The sequence below is a fragment of the Lepidochelys olivacea genome, assembly GCF_965140295.1.
Source record: "Lepidochelys olivacea isolate rLepOli2 genome assembly, chromosome: 9".
Taxonomy (NCBI): Eukaryota; Metazoa; Chordata; order Testudines; family Cheloniidae; genus Lepidochelys; species Lepidochelys olivacea.
Window position 1 is genome coordinate 25,821,479 of NC_140419.1, and position 20,617 is coordinate 25,842,095.

Consider the following 20,617-nt stretch of genomic DNA (forward strand, 5'->3'; position numbering starts at 1 on the left):
TTCGTTATTTTAATGAGATGATGCATATTTGAATATACAAACTGGGATATTTCATATCTGCAGTTTGCGTGCAATTTTTCAAGCCTTAGCATGAACCCGCCTCTGAAAAAATCACGCCACATCTAATTAGATGTCTAAATACAGACTAAGAAACTTGACTTTAGGCAGCAAAGTTTGAAAACGTGGGCTTACATGAATGTCAAATTTTTTTCACAAGTAAAACATTTCAATAGCCCCTTTTAAAAAACAAAACAAATCCAATTTAAACCTGGTGTTTATCAATAAAAACATTAACCTTCCATATTAAGGCATCACAGATAGTCTCACTAATCGTGCAACTATGAGCTAAACTTTGAGAATCATTAAAACACGGGCTCTCAAACTTCATTGCACCATGACCTCCCTGCTGACAACAAATATTACTACATGACCCCACAAGGGGGACTGAAGCCTGAGCCCACGCAAGACCCACCACCTGGGCAGGGGAGAGGGCAAAGCCAAAGCCCCAGGGCTTAAGCCTCAGATGGGGGGCTTGTAACCTGAGCCCCATCTCCCAAGGCTGAAGCCTTTGGGCTTCAGCTTCAGCCCCAGGTGGTGGGGCTCAGGCTTCAGCTTCAGCCCCGGACCCCAGCAAGTCTAATGCCAGCCCTAGCAACCCCATTAAAAAAGGGTTGTGACCCACTTTGGGGTCCCAAACCATGGTTTGAGAACTGCTGCATTAGAAGAAACTGAAAATGCAGGACATTATGTGGAAGTACAGAATGTTGAATGTTTATTTTTATGATCTAAACATTAAAACCATATAGTAAACAATTCCTTTCTATTGGTAATCTGATTTCAGCTTGGGTTAACTAAGTTAATAGATCATTTCTCCCGCGCTGGGGTTCTCGCGATGCAGGAAATATCTAAACGGAGACAGACTCATGGTGCTTGCCTGCTATAAACCTGGGTAAATATGCACCTAAATGGCTCTTTGTTTCTTCTATTACTTCCTTGATAATGGGTCATAGTATTTACTTCACCATAGAGGCAGCCTATGGAATTTCAAAAGCATTCTAGACTTACTGCCAATAGCTGCATTCAGCCATTGACTCTACTTGTTTTCATATGTTCGCACGTTGGCCACAAAGTTCAGAGAGTAAACTTAGTCCTAAGAGATCTTTGGTATAAATTACCTAAAAAATGAAGGACTTTAAAAAAAAAAAAATCAGATTTTATTCAAAATCTTGAGAAATAATAATAAATAAGTTTCAGATATAGTTAAGATAAAGAACTCAATTTAGAAAACAAAATTAATCTTTTTCCGTTCCTCTGCAATGTAAGCGTAAATTTAAAATTGGGAAAAAACCCTTGAAATTAGATAAGGTGAGACTGGACTGGACGTCACAGTGAGTTTCAGTCCCAGTTCTGGTGGCACGTTAAAGACTAACAGATTTATTTGAGCATAAGCTTTCATGGGTAAAACCCACACTTCTTCAGATGCATGGAGTGAAAATTACAGATGCAGACATAAATACTGGCACGTAAAGAGAAGGGAGTTACCTCACAAGGGGAGAGCCAGTGGTGACAGGGCCAATTCAATCAGGGTGAATGTAGTCTACTCCTCATCTATTATTGGGAAGTGTCAATTCCAGGAGAGGCAAAGCTGCTATTGTAATGAGCCAGCCACTCCCAGTCCCTATTCAAGCCACAGGAAGGAGGCCCTTGAAGGATTCCACCTGGATTTCAACAATTTCCACCCCACCGTCAACTTCAGCCTGGACGAGTCCACACAAGAGATCCACTTCCTGGACACTACAGTGCAAATAAGTGATGGTCACATAAACACCACCCTATACCGGAAACCTACTGACCGCTATACTTACCTACATGCCTCCAGCTTCCATCCAGGACACATCACACAATCCACTGTCTACAGCCAAGCCCTAAGATACAACCAGATTTGTGCCAATCCCTCAGACAGAGAAACACCTACAAGATCTTTATCAAGCATTCTTAAAACTACAATACTCACCTGGGGAAGTGAGGAAACAGATTGACAGAGTGAGACAGGTACCCAGAAGTCACCTACTACAGGACAGGCCCAACAAGGAAAACAACAGAACACCACTGGCCATCACGTACAGCCCCCAGCTAAAACCTCTCCAGCACATCATCAATGATCTACAACCTATCCTGGAAAATGATCCGTCACTCTCCCAGACCTTGGGAGGTAGGCCAGTCCTCACTTACAGACAGTGCCCCAACCTGAAGCAAATACTCACCAGCAACTACACACCACACCACAGAAACACTAACACAGGAACCTACCCCTGTAGCAAAACCTCGTTAACTACTCTGTCCCCTTATCTACTTTAGTGAGACCATCAGAGGACCCAACCACATCAGCCACACCATCAGAGGCTCATTCACCTGCATGTCTACTAATGTGATATATGCCACCATGTGCCAGCAATGCCCCTCTGCCACGTACATGGGCCAAACCAGACAGTCCGTATGTAAAAGAATAAATGGACACAAATCGGACATCAGGAATGGTAACATACAAAAGCCAGTAGGAGAACACTTCAACCTTCCTGGACATTCTATAACAGATTTGAAAGTAGCTATACTTGAACAAAAAAACTTCAGAAACAGACTTCAAAGAGAAACAGCAGAACTAAAATTCATTTGCAAATTTAACACCATTAATTTGGGCTTGAATAGGGACTGGGAATGGCTGGCTCATTACAATAGCAGTTTTGCCTCTCCTGGAATTGACACTTCCTCATCTATTGTTAGGAGTGGACTACATCCACCCTGCTCAAATTGGCCCTGTCAACACTGGTTCTCCACTTGTGAGGTAACTCCCTTCTCTTCATGTGCCAATATATTTATGTCTGCATCTATAATTTTCACTCCATGCATGTGAAGAAGTGGGGTTTTTAACCCACGAAAGCTTATGCTCAAATAAATCTGTTAGTCTTTACGGAGCCACCGGACTCCTTGTTGTGGATACAGACTAACACGGCTACCCACTGATTCTTAAGTCCCAGTTCTGGCACTGACTCCTTGCTTGTGCATACAAATTACTTCACCTTTCTCTGTGTCTCAGTTCCTCTGTCTGCACCACGGGCATAATACTCTTCCTTCCAAACACTGGGAGCTGGTTAGTGAATTTGGAGCTAAATGCTTCTCTGGGCCAGGATCCATATACAGAGACGAGGCACCTCAGTCAGGAGAGAAGGGAAAGGGTTGTTTTGTGGGGTTTTTTTTGTATGCTGCTATCTCATGGAGTGGAAAAAAAGTAAGCAGAGAGTCTGAAAGCACTACTATGTGTGGACAACACTTTGCCATCATCTTCTGGAGAAAGACATGGAGACTGCAGAAGAAAGAGAAGAAACCAAATTTCTGTAGGAGGACTACTGTGAGGATGGGGGGCGGGGGGGGATACAGATGCAACTCTGAGGGACAAAGAGAAAACCAGGTCTGATCACGTGGCCAGATTTTGTGGGCCTCATAATGACTGTGGTTAGGAGCAAGGGATCAAATATTGGGAGGGGAGCACTACTGGCACCAGACAAGAATTAGGTATATAAATAGTGTTGGATGAGTCTGGAGAGGAGGGTGTTATTCCAATGCTCTGAAGTATAAATTCCTCAAGACTTGAACTTATCTTCTTCCATAAACTGTACCGACCCCCAGTGCCAGCATGTAGCTAGTGTCTAGGTCCAACTGGGATCTCCTCTTGTCCTGGTAGGCATGCTCCCTTTCAGCCATCTGTACCTGGTGACTCACGGCTGGGTCCTGGGGCTGGCAAGGAAGGTCAGTTAACAGAGTGCACTCCAAACACTATCCACAGTTTCTTGTGCCTCCACAGAAACAATCTGCTCTCAGTATTTATAAAGGTCTATAAAGATGAAGAGTGTTTATAAGTGTGTGTTATTATGAAGGGCTGTAGCTGAATGTTTCCCTCAACAGGCAACTAGGGATCAGCTGTGAACAGGAGAGCGCGCTATGCCTTACGAGTGAAATGGCATGTGTATGCTTTGTATTTTAATTAGCAATCATAAAAAGAACAAAACAAACTACTAAGACAAGTGGTGCTATCTTTTTTGATGATGTTGAATATTTGCTAAAAATTTGCAGAGACAGGGAGTACCTATGAACATGTACAAGAGAGCTCTAGAATTCCTGCTACTACAAGTGACTAAATTTCCAGTGATGGTGCTATCACATTTTCTGCATTAGTTTTCCAAAAATTGCAGTTTTGTGTTACAATTATTTTGCTAAATATGGGCATGTAAATACAAAGATAATTCCTCTTGTTGGCAAGTGGTTCAGTACAGTGCACACGGAAGTCAATGACAGAACTTCTCTGACTCCAGTAGGCGCAGAACTGGGACCAAAATGAGTACAGAACTACCTTCTCTACTCTCAGAAGGACTATACCATTTCCACTTTGCAATGAGGCAGGAATGCTTTGGCAACAATAGGTTGACAGCAATGGAACCACTGAGACACTAACTACTGATCCAACTGGCTGGCAGTCTCAGGGGTTGGCATACCCATACAATTGTCCAGCTCACATTCTAGCACCATTTCAGTTTCTGCTTCACTGCATCTGCTTGGGTAGGTTTTTAGGCTGTGCACTAGTCTGGGTAGCAGGACTTCCCCAGGTCAAATCTCAGAATATCCAGTTAAGAAACACACAAATAGCCAAACTGGATCAGATCTGAGATCCATCTAGTCTGGTATCTGATCTCTAACACGAGCCAGTATCTAATGCATCATAGGAAGGTATAAGAACCCTGCAGTAAGTAAATGTGGGAAGTCTACCCCAGACATTAGGCCTCATCCTGTTCTCTTAAAAGTTACAGGTTGGCTTAAACCCTGAAGCACAAGGTTTAATATCTCTTCCAACATTTTTATCTTGAAAACAAATCTGGATATTCTTTATATCCATATAAGTGAATCTTGGCCTCATATAAGTGAATCTTGAAGTTCTTGGCCTCAATGATTTCCCATAGCAAGCCAAAATATGTATTTCCTTTTACCAATTTTGAATTAGCTACCTTTTAATTTAATTGAATGTTTCCTTGTTCTGATATAATGAAACAGGGAGAATGGAAGTTCCTGATCTACCTTCTTTAAATCATTCATTATTTTAATATGCTTTTATCATGTCTCCTCTCATTAGTCTGCTTTCTAGAGTAAGCAATTACAGTCTTTTCAATCTCTTTTTTCTATGTCCCTGATCATTTCTTGTCGACCTTCTCTGAACCTCTCTAATTCTGCAATATCCTTTTCTGCAAAATCCAGCTCTGTGCTTATGGGTAGAAGAGAGGAGTGGTTAACAGTAAAAGGGCTGTAGCCTTAGGCAAAATAGTTAAGTGATCAAATAACTCAATGAGGAAAATATTGGAAAGTAAAGCACAGAGAAGTGAGAAACAAACCTTTTTAATACACTGCATGCGCTGTAATTTTCTTTTTTATTATCTATATAGCAACAGTACCTACGACGAGCAGAAATGGCACTATCCAAAAGAATAGTGAAAGACGAACCCACCTAAAAGAACTCAGAATCTAAGATGACAAACAACAAATGAAGATTTGGGGCACGGGAAGAGAGATAACATCCGAGCTTTTTCTCTGCTTCATCGTTAGTTAGATAATGTCTTATAGCCATCATGATAGAAGTGGGTCTTGAAAAGGAAATTGAACAAGACACATTTAAATGCCATGACATTTCAGAGCTTTGAAATATTCTTCAAAGCTCAATGTTACTTTCACATGCATATGTTTAGCAAGAAGATGGGAACACCAAAATCACTAATTATACCATCCAGGAAGATTTTGCTTATAACTCCTAAGTAACCAACACAGTACCTTCAGTTTCATATTTGTTCTAATGAAAAGGCTGACCTCAACCCAAGCCTGCATAGCTGGTTTAACCAAGTTCTGCATGTCTAAAGTTACCTTTTCAGAATTTCCAGATTCATTTTATTCTTCACCTTTTTATATATTTATAGCTTAGATAATCAATTTATTTTCCTGCCCTCATTACAGGTTGTGAAATTTACTAGTTTGGCATGATTTACTGGACAATCTAGTATTTAGTTCTTTAATACATCACTGCACCATTTAGCTTTCCCACAGAACTGAAAACATAGGTTCTTTGAGACCCAGTGTGTCACATCTCACAGGAGCTATGCTTGGTTTTCAAAGCCCTCTCCTACCCAGTACTTCTCTCACTCCCCCACTTACGAAATCAAGTAAAGAAGGGTAAGCAAACATCCTGATACAAAGTCTGATGTGCTGGGGGTGAAGGATGAAACATGTTATGCAAGGTGACCATTAATAACTACAACCATGGCATATCAACTCTAAATTAAATCAGACTTTTTTATGCTATGTCTGGCACCAGTGTAAATCAATAAATGTTCAAAAGCAGTTATTTTGTAATGGGCAATACTCAATAATAGGTATCCAATAATGAAAATAATACTTTAAAGAAGCCTGGCTCACAGAACTAGAGATAGATAGAGAGAGAGAGAGAAAAAGAAGGGGCTTGGTTATCACACTAGCACCAAGAATGTAATAAAGAAATAGGTGAACTCCTGCCTCCAATCTCCTAGTAGTCTCCTTGTTATTTAGACAAATGCAAAGATAAAACCCTAAAACATATTGACATTTGTCTTTTGTTGCATAATATTAGTTTGTTACTATAACTAAAGTTAGTTTAAATTCTCAATTTGCAAAAGAAAAATATGGACCTGTGTTGCTAGAGTTTTCTTGAAATACCAACAAAACTTTTATTGCATTGACTGCATTTTAAATTGATCCATACAGAAAGACAAATTTCATTAACTGGCAACGTAACAGCGTGATAAGTCAGTTGAACTTCTAAGTACTTAAATAAGGTGCTCTTATAATCACAAAGGCATCTATATAGCTGTCCATAGTACAAAACGAATGAAGACTTTAACTTATAACTAATGCACGTAAGGGTAGAACTTCTCCTATTATACTACCTGGAACTGCAAAGGAGCCAACATCAGTAAGACAGCTCTTACAAAATTTACAACCTAAGTAGGATTTTATTGAATCTTTACAACTAGTGCTTCAGTGTGAACAGCCAGCAGTCAAGTTGTCAAGGCACACAACTTGACCTGTTAACATGTGACCTCTATTTTACATCCAAGCTAATCCTTTTTAACTCCATATATAGAAAAGATGTTCTGTTATAGCTTAAGAATGCAATGAACAAAACTTTCCCACTCCATAGGCATCATCCAAAAGCTATAAAAAGCAGCATTCAGAGGATTAAGTTAGGTACAAAATTGTGGAACTTCTAACATTTTCTTATTCTCACCAGACATAACCTCAGGATTTTCCAAATTGTACCAGTTTAGCATTATTGTTCCTTTGTTCACAGAATCATAGAAGATCAAGGTTGGAAGGGACCTCAGAAGGTCAAAGCAGGACCAATCCCCAATTAAATCATTCCAGCCAGGACTTTGTCAAGCCTGACCTTTAAAATCTCTAAAAAAGGAGATTCCACCACCTCCCTAGGTAACCCATTCCAGTGCTTCACCATCCTTCTAGTGAAAAAGTTTTTCCTAATATCCAACCTAAATCTCCCCCACTGCAACTTGAGACCATTACTCCTTGCTCTGTCATCTGATACCACTGAGAACCATCTAGATCCATCCTCTTTGGAACCCTTCAGGTAGCTGAAAGCAGCTAACAAATCCCCCCTCATTCTTCTCTTCTGCAGATTAAATAATCCCAGTTCCCTCAGCCTCTCCTCATTTTTGTTCCCTAATCATTTTTGTTGCCCTCTGCTGGACTCTCTCCAATTTTTCCACATCCTTCTTGTAATGTGGGGCCCAAAACTGGACACAGTACTCCAGATGAGGCCTCACCAATGCTGAATAGAGGAAAATGATCACTTCCCCTCGATCTGCTGGCAATGCTTCTACTTAGACAGCCCAAAATGCCATTAGCCTTCTTGGCAACAAGGGCGCACTGACACACATCCAGCTTCTTGTCCACTGTAACCCCTAGGTCCTTTTCTGCAGAACAGCTGCCTACCCACTCGGTCCCTAGTCTGTAGCGGAGCATGGGATTCTTCCATCCTAGGTTTAGGACTCTGCACTTGTCCTTGTTGAACCTCATCAGATTTCTTTTGGCCCAATCCTCTAATTTGTCTAGGTCCCTCTGTATCCTATCCCTACCCTCCAGCGTATCTACGACTTCTCCCAATTTAGCGTCATTTGCAAACTTGCTGAGAGTGCAATCCACACCATCCTCCACATCATTAATGAAGGTATTGAACAAAACTGGCCTCAGGACCGACCCTTGGGGAACTCTGCTTGACACTGGCTGACAACTAGACTTGGAGCCATTGATCACTACCCGTTGAGCCCTATGATCTAGCCAGCTTTCTATCCACCTTACAGTCCATTCATCCAGTCCATACTTCTTTAACTTGCTGGCAAGAATACTGCGGGAGACTATATCAAGAGCTTTGCTAAAGTCAAGGAATAACACGTCCACTGCTTTCCCCTCATCCACAGAGCCAGTTGTTCCCGTATATTAATACCTTTATGGGGTTGCTAGTAATATCGTGGTGATGACTTAAACAGCTGGATCTTAGTTGGTTTCCTGTCACTTCTGAGGAAGAACTACTGTGCATACTGAAAGAAAGACTGCAATAAGAAGGGCGGTGGACACCCATCCCTCGTCTACACACAGAATTTGCACTGGTTTAACATACAACAGTTTAAAAATTATTTAAATCAGTGCCAAAACACTTATTTATAATGGCTTATTTCAGTTTAACTTAAACCTATGCTTAAAATATGCTAAAATTTGTTTAAAGCCAAGTTTGTATCAGTTTAAGAGTGGCCACATGGCCTTCTGCACTGGTTTAACTAAACTGATTTTAAAATAACACCTGTAGTTAAACTGATGCAACCCTGCTTGTCTGTAACCCTCTAGCTATGCCCAGAAACCAACCATGTGTCTGTGGAGAGGGGAAGATCAGAGAAACTGTCCCTTCTCTCCATACATTTTGGAGTTACTCCTGGGGAATGAAGGGGAGTCAAAGAAACCACCTGCCAAACAAAGTGAAAACGACACGGATTACTTCTGTTAACTAAACCACTTTAGAGTGGCAAAAAAACACTTTTACATAAGTAACAAACCTCCACCAATAGCCCAAGAAATTTGTTGAATAATGAAGTCAAGAGTTTTTCCTGCAGCCAATTCACCATATTCCTACAAGAAAGCAAACAGAAGCCTCCTCCAATAGCATGAGCCTTTCCTTTTTTACCAGTATAAGCGAATTTAGAATGCTCTCATAGCTTTGACAGACACAGCATGTGTTTCTGGCACTGCAAACTCAACCTCATCCTTTTGATATGATCATAAAAAGGAAACTCTTCAATACTCCTCCTTCTGACTACTACAAAAGCATGTAGAAAACTCAGAAATGCCTATACATGTACTTAGATTGCATGCTCTTTGGGGGCAGAGACCATCTTTTTGTGCTGTATTTATACAACACCTAGCATAATGAGGTCCTGGTCCATAACTAGAGCTCCTAAGTATCATCATAATACAAACAGAAAATAATAATTTTTTGCTCTCCATCTTCCATGCCTCCAAAAATCATCAACAAGGAGAATTAATCATCAATATGCTAAAAAAAAAAGTAAACTTTTCTAAAGATAGCAGACAATCTCTGGTAAAATCCTGGTGTAGACAAGGCCTGAGCAGTAATCACTGTGCCCTGTAGGAAGTGTTTGCAAGATCAGGCCCTTAAGATGGCAAATGTGCAATCATTTTCTGGATTGTGGCCATTTAGCACATCCTTTAGTTTGCATTTTTTTAAATGTATTTAAGTTTGCAAGTCATTTGTAAGAACGTAAAGCTGAACTGCAATACACTATCCTTTGTTTTACACACATACATTTTTAAAAACCCTTTATTTTGATTGCAGTGTTGGTGTAGCCATGTTGGTCCAAGAATATTAGAGAGGTGAGGTAATATCTTTTTTCCAGCCAACTTCTGTTGATGAAAAAAAAAACAACAAAAACCAAGCTTTCAAGCCTACACTGAGCTCTTCTTCTCTTTCACCAACAGAAGCTGGTCCAATAGAAGATATTACCTCACCACCTTGCCTCTGTTTATTTTGATTGACAATATATACACCAAAAAATGTCCTGTTAATCCAGAGCAATCATTTCCATTTGTACCAAATGATTCTCTTCCACAAGCGTAGGCCAGCATTTCTAGTAGAATGAGACTGAAATTACTAAATCCTCAGGTCACACTTACTTTCTCATGTCACCCACTTTATTTAATTTTGCCTTATGTTTTTGTTCTATAGATACTTAACTTATCTTAATACTTCACAGATACTGGCTTTTGTCTTTTTCAGCAAAAAGACATTTCCAATAGGCCTTACTAAATCATCTTGAAGAGTAAAGAGATTTGTGCAGGTAAGAGCTGAGTAAAGCAGAGCTAGGACTTCAGGATTTGGCCCCATATCTGTAACACATGGGCAATTACAACTCCGAGTATTAATAAAATGTCCGCAATCAATCACTTTACATTTGAGAAGGGGCTGGAAGTCAAACTTCAGGCAGAAAATGCCACTGGCAGATAAAATCCTTGCTTATATATATTCTTGCATACTATATTTTTACTGGCTATATAACCATTAAATACTCACCACTGATAGCTGACTCCATGTTGATCTCAGAGGTGTATACTGAATAACTATCCTTTCCTCTGATTTTTGTTCTTTGGACTCAGAATCTTCATCAGAATCTATGTCCAGAGCCTTTTCTTTGTAGTTTTGATACAATACCGCATTTTCTACAATGCAAAGGAAAGTGCCATTAATTGTCAGAAAGTTATAACTTTTGAAAACAAATGGCATAAGTAGCATTTAAACAATGAAATAAAGCAAATTGTAGATGTTGCTCACAAACTGCATGAAGACAAAGATAGTGTCTTATTAAAGACGGACAGTGGCACAGTAACAATGGATCACTGTACCACTATTAAAAAAAAATGCCTTCTGACTGAATTAAAGAACAGATGTGTCCTTTGTTGGGGAAAGCCAGAAAACAGCTTTATTTCCCCCTAATTTGTTGTGCAATGTGTCATAACAAGCTAAAGATTAAAAAAACAAAAACATCAGTACAGTAAGGTCAATCATCCAGGTGTGTGATTATCTCATGCACATAGTAAAAGGTATTAAGAACCTATTACCAATGGCAATTTTTACACTATTAGCCTTAAAAACTGTTCATATTTCATTGGGGATTATTTTCCCCCTTCCCAAATTTTGACTTCAGAACTTTAAAATCAGGACTGACCAAGACAGAGCCGGTGGGACACACCCAATCATCTTCCGAGACATGCTAAATGCGGGGCCTGCACACTTTCATGTGCACTCAGATTCCTCTTCTATGTGCTTCAGCGCTACCAGTATTAATGCAACAAAACCACATGGGGAAGGAGCACAAACATGAAGACCAGCTTCTTCTAGTGCTCACACTCTTTTTTTATATATATTAAGCACAAGCACATGGGGAAAGAGGGAACTCAAAATACAGGAACTAAGCCACGAAGAGAAGAAACGTTTTATAGGAGAAAGGCTGATGATACTTTGAAAGGCAAATACTTTTATAGGAGAAGGGCAGGTGTTTTTTTACAACCTACTATTTGTAGGAAGGAAAGTGAAAGAGATTGAGCTCCTCAGTGAGTCTTTAAGAGTCTGCTAAAGTCTTTCGTCAAACTGGTCAGATTTGCTTTAGCTGCTGTGTCCGTTAGCACTTTGCTCAAGGGTTGTACATAAGGGCTAGAGTTTATAAGGTGTGTACACACATCATATAATCATAAACACATAGCATAACTGCATATGGTGCTGTGTAACAGGGGAGTTCTGCCAGAAAAAACTAAGACTTTGCCCAAAGAGTTTACAATCCAAAGAATTACATTAAGAAAACAGAGTGGGCCAGGATCATTACAGACAGCATGCTCCAAAGAATATGTGAGATTTTTATACACTTTGAGGATGGAAGCTTGGCATATAATAACTGAACCCTGAATGCCATTCTAGGGAGCAAAGAGTAAGGAGTGAACAACAGAGATGAAGGGAGAAGTCAGAAGAAAACCTTGGACATAGAATCAGGAGAGAGGAAGGAGGTATCTTAGAAAATGAAGGCAGGGCATACTCGTGGATTGCTTCAAAAGCAAAGAATTGCTTAAACAATGCATGAGACCTGAGAAGTTAAGAAAAGAAGAGGACACAAAGCAGTGGGAAAGAAAGATGTTCACAGCAACCAGGTTTTGAATGGACTTGGTGAGAGATTAAAGATGGGCAAGCAGAGACAGCGCCGATTACCACAGTCAGGAGAGATTACAAGAGTAAGGACTAATGGTTCGTTGTAAAATAGAGAGGAGGGGATGCAGCCAGTTCATCAAAAATCAGGGTCAGAGGAACAGGGAAGAGCGGAGACAAAGATGACATCGAGACTACAAGCTTATGGGTCAGAACGGCAACATGAGAAAAAAGATTATGTTAGACTGCAGGGATAGTTTTCATAAGCATTGGTGGTTTACACCTAAAATCCAGAGAATGGCACCTTGCCCCCCCCCCCCCCCAGTTCTGCAACCTGAATCCACATAGGTTAATCCTGACACTCACCTAGACCCCAATGAAGTCAAAGGTCTATGTATGAGGTCTGACCACTGAAATCAGATTGCAGGAATTGGCTTTATTTTATGCAAATCCCACAGTGTTTTTTATAAGAGCTGAAGCTTAAACTATATACACAAATACATATAAATAGTTCTTTTTATATTCCAGTGTAAGGTATTGTTTACCTGCCTTTCTGTATTCTTTAAGCAATTCTACAAACAGAATTTAATGGCAGTTGTATTATTATTAAAAGTATTTCCAGCTGATAACTGAAATCTAAAAATCTTGAACTAACATGCTTTTCTTTGAAAAAAATCTACAGTATTTTGACATATTGTTCTCTTGAAGTCAGCTTCTCTTGAGATTTATTTGGTCATTTGAAAGCTTGGGTTTTTATCAGAACATGCATTCAAATAATAAAAACCAGTCTCCACAAAATCCAGTGCTTACCTTCCCCATCAAATGTCCCTTGTCCTTTCGGTGCTTTCTTCTAGGATGTTTTTGTAAAGAAAAGAAACATGAAAAATAAGAATACAAAGCCACTGACTGCAGCAAAGGTTATGCTATTTTATTTAATATTAGCAAAGGCACTGAGTTAATTATTCCTCGTTTATAAACTTTTGACAATTAGTAAATTATTCACACAACCATTGTTTCACTACAGATGTGACATTAAAGTTGCTATGGACTTTCTTCTAATTGCTTAGTCATTCATCACGTTGCATTTTTCCTACAAACTGAATAAAAAGCCATTCAAAATTATTTCATACTATAGCATTACAAGAGTTCAATAAACTCGCATTTCATTGGCTCTGAGCTATCCTATCAAGTCTACATTGTTCTTGTTAGAGGGACTAGCTTTCCTTCTCATGCTACAAAAAATTCACATAAGGCACCATGTAAGCTATTTTCTGAGACCATAACAAGCCCTCTGAAATAAAACAAACTTATTGGTGAACTACATTTTAGACCTTTATGTGCTTCAATACTATTAGTTCAACTGGCAAAACAACAACAAAAACCACATTAGCAACAACAACAAAAAGTCATCTCTGTATAAAGACAGGGCAATATAATGTCTTCTTATTTTAAGCAGAACTCCTCAGTGCTTTCATTGGGGGAGGTCTGTAGGAAAAAAAACTAATAGAATGATACAGCCTACAATCTGACCTACTGAAACTGCTTGTTTGTGTAATTTCTGTGAAAGTTCCCAACCCCCACCCCCTAAATTTTTTGTTTGCCTGAGAACTGTCATACACTTGATAATTATTCTACTAGTTACAGCTATTATGCCTTGCCTGGAGTGCTTTACTGCACAATTCCAAGTCACCCTGCAGAGCTTTTTAATCTACCAATTTATTAAAAGCATTCGATGCTTGAAGGGTAGAATGCAAATGAAACACAACAAAAAGACAAAGATTAACATTTTTTCAAGCCAGAAAAAGCTTTTACAGTTTTTTTTAAGCAAGGTTTTGTGGCATAATTATAATATAATTAATTTAGCAAGAGAAAATGTAATAAAACTATTATTCAAAAAGGATTAAATCTGAGGACTGAAATAAGACATTCTACTTTTAGGATACACCTGAGGCTGTTTCAAGATACTTTAAAAGGACTCTGTCAATTTAAAAAGTTCACTTCTACCTGAATTTTTTAAAAACATACTGTTACAAGTAACAGGCAAGGTTATGATAACTGAAAGAGATGGGGGGGAGTAGTTGGACTATTTTTTTGCCACTGTATTTACTTTTTACATTAGGCAGCACTTTGTGAAGTCAGTTTAATTGTCTCCCCTATTCAAACGTATATAGGGGTGGGATAAACATTTTTAAATCTAAGCAAATATGAATGCAAAACAAAACCTAAATTGACAGGGGGATTCAGTGACAAATGTAAAATATAAGGAGTACTTGTGGCACCTTAGAGACTAACAAATTTATTTGAGCATCCGATGAAGTGAGCTGTAGCTCACGAAAGCTTATGCTCAAATAAATTGGTTAGTCTCTAAGGTGCCACAAGTACTCCTCTTCTTTTTGCGAATACAGACTAACAGGGCTGTTACTCTGAAATGTAAAATATGAAATTACCTTTAACTCATATTTTAAACTGGCTAGGTTTCAAATTAATGGTATCCTTAAAAGTACTGTTTTCATTACAGTAAAATGGAGGAAATGTTAAGTGACCATTTATACCTGTCAAATGTCACAGAGAAGCTTCTAATAGTAAATAATGAACTCAAAAACAAATGCATTAAAAAAAAATACTTAGACTGCTAATCACTACCTTTAAAGTGGCCAGTACCATTCCAAAAAAAAAACAAACAAAAAAACCCAAAAACATAAGTTTCATCTACCAGTTTACTCACCTTTATTCTTCCTAAACTAGAAAATTTCTCCTTGTCCTCCACAACAGCTTTGAGTACTGGCTGGGACATTCTATTTTTTTTCTTAAAATTTGTAGAACTGTCAAAGTCAATGCCACTCACTACTGCTCTTCGATAAGAAGTAGACCTCAATCCTCTTCTCAATGCCCCTGGGCTATTCAGGTTACCTTCGGTCTCTCCATCACCATCAGCTACCAAAGGCATATTAAGCACCTCCAACATGCTACGGACCTTGAGGACCCTTTTGTTCGGCTCCACATTCTGGTTGCTGGTTTTGTTTGTCACTTTTATCTCAGAAGCTAAACTCCTAGGAATGATCTGTTGTTTCCCCACTTTGAGCGCAGCAGGACTATTTGTACTCAGAACTATTGACTGTTTTTCTGGGAGTTGGTTCTGATTAGATGTCAGTCTGTGGAGAGTTAAGTTTTGCTGTGAGGGAGCTGTCTGGGAAACCAATGAGGGTCCCACAAGTGCCTTTTCTGGGTTTTTAAAAAGCTGGTAGGATTGTAACTGCAAAACAGCCATTGTGTTATTACTCAGTGAAGGCATATTTCCAGGTAAGGACCCAGGAGTTGACATAAAAGCAGTCTGTTCATCTTCTGGGATAAGTGCTGATTGACTGGAAATCATCACTGGACGAAGCAATGTATCATCTGGCGAGGTTACTGTAAAACTTATCAAGTTATCTGAAACCAGTTTCAGAACTGGAGATGCCTGGTCAGAAGAAAGTTGGGGGGAAACAGCTTTATACTCTGGAGATCCTATTTTTCCGTTTGGCACAGATCCCATCTTGGACTTAAAAGAGGAGGGGCTCCTTTGGACTAATCTGTTGTCTGGAGAAGTAACTATTGTTTCAGCGGGCTGAGTCACAGTGAATGTACCCCTGTCTTCCACAGGGAAATCTGTGAAGAGGACCCCGTTGGGGCTCTGGTAAGACTGGGGTCTAGGTTTGCTCTTGGCGCGTTGCTGGGGGATCGATCTCCTCCTCCACCATGGCGTTACGTTGTTACCAGAAAAATCCACTTCACTTTCCCCATCCATAGCAAATTCCTTAGGGTCACCACTAGTGCAAGAAGGAAGCAACAAATCCTGCAAAGGCTCAGTCCTCGCACGCTCTCCTTTTACTACGAGGAAATAGTAGTAAGCATAACTTTGTCATTCCACACCCAGCCCCAACAGGACTTACAGAAGGAGTTTTCTTGTAATGCCACTTACACCGCCACCCCCGCCCCCGCTGCGGTGACCGCACGGCATTAGGAGTTGGAGAGAGTTTTCAGAGAGTCGTTCCCCCCCCCCTCCCGCCCCCAGCAGCCGCTAGAGCTGCAGCGGCTCCCCCCGGCCAGGCAGCCGAACTTTACAGCCGAGCTTGGCGGGTGCAAACCCAGACCCGCAGCCCACCTGCTGGGCGCCCCACGGCCGGAGGGGGGCCAGCACCGAAGGAGCCCCCCCCCCATGCCTGCGAGCCCCGCGGCGAGAGAACTTGGCACACAGCCGCGCGGCCCCCTGCGCCTGTCCCACAGCTGCCCCCGCCGAGCCCGGACCCAAGCGCAACGATTCCCCGCGGAGCGGCTGCTGCTAGGGACCCACCGCATGGCCGCGAGCAGCCGCAGGAGGGAAAGCCCCTCTCGCCCGGAAGGCAGGGGGTGGACGCTCCCGTCCCCACCTGCCGCTCGCTGCCCGCCTCTGCCACGGACTGCGGTGCACGGGCCAGCCCCCACCGCGCTCCGCTTCAGCGGGATTCCCCACCCACCCACGCAGCCTTCAACCTGAGCCGGCCGCGCCCCGCCCGCCGGGAGCTAAGCGCCGCCCCCGCGGCCCCGCGGCGCAGGGAGGAGAGACGCCGCCGCCCTGCGGGCGCCCGGCGAAGCCCCGCGGCCGGCCGCGCCCGCACCGAGAGTCACGGCTCCAGCGCCACCCCCCTCCCCTCGGGGCGGCGAGTCCCCGGCCCCGCTGTTTCGGGTGGCCCCCGGAGGTCGTGGGGCGGTTCAGGACTCCCGGACTGGCCCCGAGCTGTGCGAGTCGCCCAGCCCCGGGCCTGGTGGGGAAGTCTGGAGCCAGGCGGTCTTTGTCTCAAGCCAGCGCTGCTGGCAGTTGTAACTTTGAGCTGGGAGCAGGGCAGCGCTTGGACATAGCGTGGTCCAACACACGAGCACCATGGAAACTGCAGGGGTGGAGCGCTAGGGCTGCCCTTAACACAGTATGGCCCAGTTGTTTCATAGGGCAGCAGCCGAGAAGACATTAGGCCCCGAGACTGTGGGAGTACTCAAGTGCATACATGGCACAGGTGCAGCAGGCCACGTCTGCGCGACCCTCTTTAATAGTTTACAGGAGTATAACTGCATTGCTCCCTGGTGTGAAAAATCCGCCCCTCGGAGCGAGGCTGGCCTGGTGTGGACAGCGCACTATCCACAGTAGGGCTTCTCCGGTCAACGTAGCTACAGCCTCTTGCAGAAAGGGACTAGCTACACCAACCACAGCAGCTCCGCCACTGGTGGAATAGCCTCTCCAGTGAAGTGCTACCGCAGCACCTATAAAGCTACAGCATTTAAGCTTAGGCCTGCCCTAGGGCTAGACAGGAATAAGGGCCTCAGTTAGCATCCAACTCACCTTTCAGAAGGTTTCTGAGTTTTGTCTACACAATGGTGTGCTGGAAAACTCATTTCAGGTGGACTTCAGGGAATTCATTTAAACCTGAAAAATAAGGGATTGCAAACCAAGACCTTGACCCTGCTTATGCAGGAGTACTCTCATCAGGCCTGCACCCTCTTTGAATTCACTACTGCTGTCCATAAAGTTAAGGGTTTGTATAAGTGCAGAATTAGGGACTAAATCTGAAAGAGAAAAATCACACCCTGGAAGAACCACCACCCACTTCAGATCATACAGGGTAGAACTCAAACTTGTACATGAGGGAATAAAGGGATGTTTTGAATGCAGTGGGAAATTTCAGTGGCCCTCTACACCCCAGTCAGACATTTTTCTTATTAAATGGAATACTAATCCAATCAAAAGTAGCAGTGACAAAAAGTTAGTACTAGCTGCGTAAGGTGAATTTTGAGGCCAAAGCCTGGTCCCTAATAGATAAGTATCCATATCACCTAGACCCCTACCCTTGTATGTAGCACTAGCTTACAGCACTGTAGTGCCCAAACATTCCAAGAGGCCATGGATTGAATGTACATTGCCAATTCCTCCCTTGTTCAGGGTTGAGATAAACTAAGGGTCACAGCCTTTCAGTACAAACAAGAGCATAAACAAGAGACTGCAATCTCCAGGAACGACAATCCAGCAATTTCCAAGAGAACCGCAAATATTTCAACACTATGCATATTAAAAATATTTAATGTATTTAAAAAAAAAATCACAAAAGCCAGCATTTTGTAACAAAATTGCTGGACAGCAGTACCATCTCACATTTTGTCTTCCTGTGTATATTTAGAGATTTGTGGGGGTGGCCACTGGCAATACTGAAGATGGCCAAAGGTTTGCGTAAACAGTTTCTTCCAGCAAACTTGTTCTTTCTTCTAGAGAGGGAATCAGAGTTGGCTAGCTCATATTCTTTTGCTGCATGCCAAACAAAGGTTAGAACAAATCTGGGAAAAGGGTAGAACTTTTTGGTAAGAAAATAGGAAATACACAGCAATTCTATTGGCAGTTAATTCTTATGAATTACATAAGCTTGAAAAATTGTGGTTGTAATGATTTTGCAACTTTTATAGGGCTTTAGTACATAATGTAACTTTTCAAGAGAAATAAAAACAGACTAGGTATTGGGGAAAAAATTCAAAACTGCTTCACATGTGTTCCTCATTGACTGTAAAAGACACCTCTCCTATGTACCATACTACGATACCATGATTCAATACTCACTCATATAATGCAGGCTTAAACTCAAGGACATTGAAAGTTGCACCGGTGGTAAATCTCGCTCACTTATTTTAGGAGAGACAATTGTGCCCTTATTCTCTGGGATCTGTACTATTTGTCCAGCTAATGGGGTCAGAACAATCCCGTGGATGGACACTCCCTTAGGGCTGGACTGGCACCTTGCAATCCAATTTGAGTAAGGGGCAACGTATAGTTGTGGAGCACCATGCTTGAAGGAGGGAAGTAAGCTGCTCTAGCCCTTTTCCAGCTGCAGTTTACTTCCACTCAGTGAGGTTAGCTGTGCTGTGTCAGTGCAGGAGAGGGTGGAGCAAAGATTTTTTTCTTTCCCTCACTCCTGCCCATGTACCTGTACAGGAAAGAAAGTAGCATCTCAGTAGTAGTGAGTCTCCTTCCCATGCACCGGCAGCAGATGCAGGTTGTTTCCTGTGCAAAGAGCGATGCTAAAGCAGGTTAAGTTGAGAAAGTGGAACTTTATTAATCACTTCGGCCTGTTCTGTCAATGTAGCAAAGTTGCTTCCAGCTTAACTTTCTGGACTTCCCTGTTTCTCTGGTGTCCCATCACTAATAGCCCCCGTGCGGGCCCCCCCCACCCCAGGGCCCTCTAACTCCAGTGCCACTGATCGTAATACATCTTCCCTATTTTACAAACAAACATTAAAAACAAGTAATTGATGCCCAGATCCCTATCCTTTGGCAAGAGGTTGCTAGCACATAACAGAGATCTTAAGATAGTTTGGTGTCCTCAACAGGTGACCACACCAGGAGCGTCCTATCTCTGTCTCACTAGACATACTCTGAGACAGGTGACAGACTGCAATTAAAAATCCATGGCTGGCACCTCAAAGTCTAGCAACTATTTCTCTGTGGAGTCTCTTCCTTCCCTGTGGGCTTTGCCTCAAGATGGCTTTGTTTCTCTGTTCTGGGTATTGTATCTCCTGGCTCATAAGTGCTTCCTGTTTCTTCAGATCCCTTGTTTCTCTTGTGTAGTCACCTCATATGACCTGGATGCCACTGAACTCCTCACGATTCCTTCCGTTCACTCCATCCGGTGTCTCTCTAAATGCTGGATCCACACAAGAGTGCCTGTCTCCAAGGCTGGTAGGTTCTTGGCTGACCTGTCGTACCCTAGTGTGTGCTTTTTCTAACTGCTGGTCATCTCCTTTTAGTAGTGTCCCCATCCTTCTGGCTGCAGCAGATCTCCCCTTATTGATAACATGGGTTTGGTCCTTCCTGCTATCAGTGCCTGTGTGGGACTGTTTTGGCACCCCCTGACATAGGGTACTTCTGTGTGCCAAAAATGCTAGCAAGGGGTCTGAACCAGAACCACCAACCTTGTGAAACAGCCTTGTGTAATGCTGTTTTCACAACTGAGTGCACATTACCATTAACTCTGTGGGTATTCTGTGGAGGAGATATTGTGGTGATCAAACTCCCATTTGTGTGCATATTCCTTAAATTCTTTCAAGACAAACTAGGGGCTGTTACTGATTACAGTGTCTGGAATGCCATATCTTGCAAAGATATCATCAGTTTGACAAACACTGACTTGCTTCTTATATCAGGCAGGATATTGGCCTCCCAATTTTGAATTCCACTGTAATACAATACTGCATTTCCTTTTAAGTAAGTCCTTTTCCACCGGT

At 42.0% G+C, this 20,617-nt stretch overlaps 1 protein-coding gene across 2 annotated transcripts in view; it reads right to left on the reverse strand.

The window, feature by feature from the left end:
• The window catches only part of ARHGEF26 (Rho guanine nucleotide exchange factor 26), a 115,464-nt gene extending 98,669 nt beyond the window's left edge, over positions 1 to 16,795 (reverse strand). The window contains exons 1-4 of one of the 2 annotated variants that reach the window (XM_084639311.1): positions 16,674 to 16,795; positions 15,069 to 16,210; positions 13,154 to 13,190; positions 10,724 to 10,869 (exon numbers count right to left, since the gene is read on the reverse strand). In XM_084639311.1, the coding sequence (XP_084495437.1) occupies positions 10,724 to 10,869; positions 13,154 to 13,190; positions 15,069 to 16,127 (1,242 nt within the window). In that variant the 5' untranslated portion in view covers positions 16,128 to 16,210; positions 16,674 to 16,795. Of the gene's footprint in view, positions 1 to 10,723; positions 10,870 to 13,153; positions 13,194 to 15,068; positions 16,211 to 16,673 lie in introns of both variants that reach the window. The other variant, XM_084639310.1, reaches the window with a different exon arrangement.
• Positions 16,796 to 20,617: the final 3,822 nt, after the last annotated feature.